At 31.9% G+C, this 5471-nt stretch overlaps 1 protein-coding gene across 1 annotated transcript; it reads right to left on the reverse strand.

Annotated features, from left to right (window-relative positions):
- Positions 1–4080: 4080 nt before the first annotated feature.
- On the reverse strand, positions 4081–5221 carry LOC123307525 (PSME3-interacting protein). Its single transcript, XM_044889869.1, has 3 exons — positions 4999–5221; positions 4844–4942; positions 4081–4779 (listed from the first exon to the last, which is right to left on the reverse strand). The coding sequence occupies exons 1-3, from the start codon at positions 5093–5095 to the stop codon at positions 4253–4255; spliced, it is 723 nt and encodes a 240-aa protein (XP_044745804.1). The 5' UTR covers positions 5096–5221; the 3' UTR covers positions 4081–4252.
- Between the last annotated feature and the right edge of the window lie 250 nt (positions 5222–5471).

A 5471-nucleotide genomic window follows, 5' to 3' on the forward strand; every position in this document is an offset into this window, starting at 1 on the left:
CAATAAAAATTAGCGCCATCTGGCAGGGCACACGGGATCCAACTCAATTATCCTTCTTTACCCCAAGACATGATATAAGAACAATTCTTATATCATGCCCCAAAAGTGGAGATTGCAACATTCATCCATATGCATGATGTATGCTACCCAAGAAGATATACAGGGTCCTGCAATAGTGAGTTAGGCTTCCGTAGCTGCCAAACAAGAGGTTTTAGGAATTTAGTTGAGAAGCATTCCCTTTGTACTTTCAATTCTGCATCTCAGGAAATTATTTTCTGATATACAGGGTGTTCCCAAATAAAATTATTCAACAAATGAGTGATTCTTAAAATAGAACACCCTTATATTTTTGCATATTTTCAATGCTCTTCTATGCCTCTACCATGATGCAAAATATTATGGATATTTTTCCAACGGTACGAATCTTATTCAGAAAAAACTGCAATTTCAACCAAAGATTATATCTCTATCTCTATAATCTTTGATTTCAACGAAATAGTATTTCGGTAAAAGCCCTTTACCGATTTCCAAAAGATATAGAAACATGAATTTGATCAGGATTTCTTTTAACTTAAGAATTTGCCTAGTCATCGTTCCTAAATGATCAATCTCTTTTATACAGGGTGTCCGTGATCAATGTCCAAATATAAAGAATTTCAAATTGTCTTTTCTCGATATTTTCAAATGTAATTAACACCCTATTTTTTTTTCCATGATGATGTACACAGTTTAAAACCTTTTTTCAGAAGTAACCAAAGGGCTATTTTCTCCTCTGCGTCCAGCAGGCACGACAAATTAAATCAGAGCGAAAAATTTTATTTAAATATTGCAATATTTAAATAAAATTCTCCAGGCATTTTTTTGGACAAAGTCTAGAGGTCTTCTGTAGATATTCTTTTCTTTTTGTGATTTCGAATTGAATTTGTCATCTGTGAATTGAAAAAAAATTACAAAATTCGAAAATATACAGGGTCCTCCAATAGTGTGTTAGGCTTCCGTAGCTGCCAAACAAGAGGTTTTAGGAATTTAGTTGAGAAGCATTCCCTTTGTACTTTCAATTCTGCATCTCAGGAAATTATTTTCTGATATACAGGGTGTTCCCAAATAAAATTATTCAACAAATGAGTGATTCTTAAAATAGAACACCCTTATATTTTTGCATATTTTCAATGCTCTTCTATGCCTCTACCATGATGCAAAATATTAGGGATATTTTTTCAACGGTATGGATCTTATTAGAAAAAACAGCAAAATTTCGACGAAACAGTAGTACGTTCGGTAAAAGCCCTTTACCGATTTCCAGAAACGATAGAAACATGAATTTGATCAGGATTTCTTTTAACTTAAGAATTTGCCTAGTGTCATCGTTCCTAAATGATCGATCTCTTTTATACAGGGTGTCCGTTATCAATGTCCAAATATGAAGAATTTCAAATTTTCTTTTCTCGATTTTTTCAAATGTAACACCCTATATTTTTTCCATGATGATGTACACAGTTTAAAACCTTTTTTCAGAAGTAACCAAAGGGTTATTTTCACTTCTGCGTCCAGCAGGCACGAAAAATGAAATCAGAGCGGAAAATTCTATTTAAATATTGGATATAAAAACAAACGGGCGTTGAAAAAGACAAAGAAACTTTGTGTTAATCCATTTCATGAATCATAATTTTTTTTGGATGCCGATAAAACTCGGTAATCGTTAGAATACAGAAGTTACCAATAATACCTATGTATGTGTTACTTATTCGGACAAACATTAACATTTTCATGTTGAACTTCAAGGATTATGATGTTGGAAGGGTTTTAAAGTTTTTCAAAAATTGGTCATTCAGTTTTGTTTCATTGTGTGGCTCATTTAAAATATCCGTTAGTTATTATGTTCATTATTCCTGAAATTTTTGGTTGAAATGTCATTCTTCGTGTCTGCTGGACACAGGAGTGAAAATAATCCTAAGGTTACTTCTGAAAAAATTTAAAGTTTTAAACTGTGTACATAATCATGGAAAAAATACTGGGTGTTACATTTGAAAAAATCGAGAAAAAACAATTTGAAATTCTTCATTTGGACATTGATAACGGACACCCTGTATAAGAGAGGTTGATCATTTAGGAACGATGACTAGGCAAATTTTTAAGTTAAAAGAAATCCTGATCAAATTCATGTTTCTATCGCTTTTGGAAATCGGTAAATGGATTTTACCGAACTACTGTTTCGTCGAAATTTTGCAGTTTTTTCTGAATAAGATCCGTACCGTTCGAAAAATATCCATAATATTTTGCGTCATGGTAGACGTATTGGAGAACATTGAAAATATGCAAAAATATAAGAGGTGTTCCATATAAAAAATCACTCATTTGTTAAATAATTTTATTTGGGAACACCCTGTATATTTCCTGAAATGCAGAATTGAGAGTACAAAGGGAATGCTTTTCAACTAAATTTTTAAAACCTCTGGTTTGGCAGTTATGAAAGCCTCACGCATTGGCGAATCCAACTACCGATGAGGGCGCTGCGACTTGTCAACAAACATGGCGGAAAATGAGTAATCATCGTGAAAACTCTATTGTGAAAACAATGTTATCGTAGATTTTATTCTATTATAGAGATATTTGTGAAAGTAGTGAATAATTATGGGATTATTCATTGTGCTCGGGTTATTCCAAAACTTTCCTGAACATGTTGGTGTCGTTTGATGAAGATTTTACAAGAACTTATATCCAGAAAATTTCATTCTATCATCACACTCACATGAATTATGTAATTTGTGGAAATAAATTAATGTAAATATTTGAGATAATTTATTTGGATGAAAACATATTATGCAGTTCAAAATGCCAACACAGAAATTATTTTCCAGCATTTACAACCAACTCAACAAGACCACCTGAAATTTAATTCTACAGTTGTAATTTCATTAACGAAATTTGAAATTCTTGTCGAACGGTTTAATTATTTATTGATCACATTCAACTGCTTGCAAAATTCCATGTCAAATCACCACTTTTCATTTGAAATGTTCCCAACATATCATCTCTTGAAGATTGCAAGTCCAGTAATGCATGTACAACTTCAGTTATGTCAGAAATTTAATCTCATATACTTTCTTTTGACCAGGTTTCTCGGCACTATCAAAATCATGGAAATGAAAATTCGCATTGCCTTTCTTAATCATCCAACACTAGAAAATTCATCTAGAACAAAGTGTCTACTAACCTAAAATTATAGCGAAAATTGGTAAATAGTTTCTCAACTGAATGACACTGATATAAATACTCACTAAATTTTTTAATACCTATTTTTCTAGTCAGGCATCCAAAAAATTTTGTGAATATAGTTCACTGGTAACCGAATATGTAATGAAAATATCTAATCCAAAGAAGTTAAACTCAAGTTATTACTCACTTTCTAGGTTAGTGACACAGATTACTCTGTAATCTGTGGTTAGTGATTTGGCCGCTAGGCGGCGTTTAGATTTTTGGATTCGCCAATTGTTGCAGGACCCTGTAGAAAATAGGCAGGTGGCGCTGATTGCAAAGGTCATGACGTAGAAGGTGGCAAGGTCAAGCAAATAATTGACAGAACAGACTTCAGTGGCGTAGCATAGACAATGGGTACAGGTATAAAGAACTTAAAGAAAGATTTTACCCTCTAGCCTAGCCTCTCCCACTCGGTGTTCACGAAATTAGTAAATTTACTGACGACAAATCATGGATATCTATGATTCAGGTCAAAAAATAAGTGTCATCTCTATGGTCAAAAGCTTACATGATGATGATTTTGAGGATACATTCGACCAGAGACAACCTGCCTCCGCATTCAACAATGTATTAAAATACAGGGTGTTCCATTTAAAATAAGCAAGTTGATGTTAATTTCCTACATCCTTAAAAATATTTTTATAATTATCGTTGCCCTTTTGTGCAGAATTTCAAACAAATACACCATTTATTTTATAATCCACTCTCTATATTCAAGTATTTAGCCCTACAATATATTTTGTAAGATTTAAAAAAGAAAAAATTTTTTTTAACCAACACTACAACGGATTAATCTGGTTGGTCTAAAAAAAAACACTTGAGTTTATATACATATTTTTCAATTGAATTCACTTATATTTACATTTGAATAAATTTGTTTGTCAATTAAAAACTCTTATAGAAAAATTCCTATGGAGTCGTAGCTAATCAGAAATATTTAATACACATATTTCGGAAGTCAATTGTGCCAGTTCAAATTTACCAATCATATTGATCATGATTCTGGCTCATCTTTTTTGATCTGCCTTCCAACTAAGTCAATCTGTGGCGGTAATGGTTCAATTTCTGAGTCCGAACCTGAACTATCAGAGGATTCAGAATATGAACCCATTCCTGGCAAGACCCCAATGCATTGCAAACCACTTGGAGGTGCTATGATTTTGATTTTAGATATAGGTTCGCCATTATTTAATTTTTCTTTTTCTCTGTCTTCATTACTTGATATATCATTATTCTGATCATTATCAGATAGCTTTCTTTTTTTTGTTACTATTGCACCTTTCAGTAATTTTTGTTGTTGAGATACAATAGTCTTTTGATGAGCTTTAGCTTTGCCAATAATTTTTTCTTCACTAATTTTCTCATCCAAAGTTTTTTCTTGTAGTACTGCAACTCGATTTCTAAAATCACTAAGCTCTTTTTCTTCTTCTAATTCTTTTTTTCTATCTGCTGCTATTTTAGTTCTATCAACAAGATCTAGGAATTCGATTTCATCGTCGTCTAAGCCTTTAATCATATTTTCTGAAAAATATAAACATGATGTTAAAATTTCCTCTACTTCATATGATTCTTCATAAATTCTTACTAAGTTTATGCGCTTCTTCATATTCCAATTCTTTTTTTTGCTTCTGTTCCTGAAGTCTGTCGAATAAACTTCTCGAGTCATAAGGTTCCTCCGGCATTTCTATAACGATAATGTAAATTTTAGAAGAATTTTCTTCTGGAAAATGACAAATTTACCTAGTGGATCCGTTGGTTTCCTCACTTTCTCCCATTCTTCTTGGCGTTTTCTCCTAGCTTCTTCTATTTCTGACTCTGTTACGAAACCTGAACTCATTTTGGAAATATTTTATAGATAAAGAGAAACTTTAAAACTAATACTTTCAATAAATTACAATTTTCCAATATCCAATGTTTTGATGTGCAAATTATTCCATAACCTCGCTTTAATATTTGGCGACTGACGTTTAAATGGTTATAAGCCATAAAAATTCTATTCTTGTTTTTTAAATCGCTTGCTTATCTTTTATCTTCTCTTGAAAATATTTATTTATTGAATTTAATGCCGAACTAAAGCAAAAGTGACTGAGTGTGATTTTAATTACACAGCTCGTAAAAATAATAAGGAAGTAGAAACAAATAAAAAGTAGCTTTCAAACTGAAATCAAAAAACAAGCATAGAATAAAATTTTAATTATGATTTCAATTCTGTG

This window comes from Coccinella septempunctata, chromosome 2 (genome assembly GCF_907165205.1).
Source record: "Coccinella septempunctata chromosome 2, icCocSept1.1, whole genome shotgun sequence".
In the NCBI taxonomy this organism is placed as follows: domain Eukaryota; kingdom Metazoa; phylum Arthropoda; class Insecta; order Coleoptera; family Coccinellidae; genus Coccinella; species Coccinella septempunctata.

Bases quoted from the DNA above. Each gene is read 5' to 3' on its own strand.
- LOC123307525 (XM_044889869.1), bottom strand. From the start codon at position 5,095: ATGAGTTCAGGTTTCGTAACAGAGTCAGAAATAGAAGAAGCTAGGAGA. The intron at 4,943-4,998 runs GTAAATTTGTCA...TTATCGTTATAG, and splicing joins GAAACCAACGGATCCACTAG to AAATGCCGGAGGAACCTTAT. The intron at 4,780-4,843 runs GTAAGAATTTAT...TATATTTTTCAG, and splicing joins TGAAGAAGCGCATAAACTTA to AAAATATGATTAAAGGCTTA.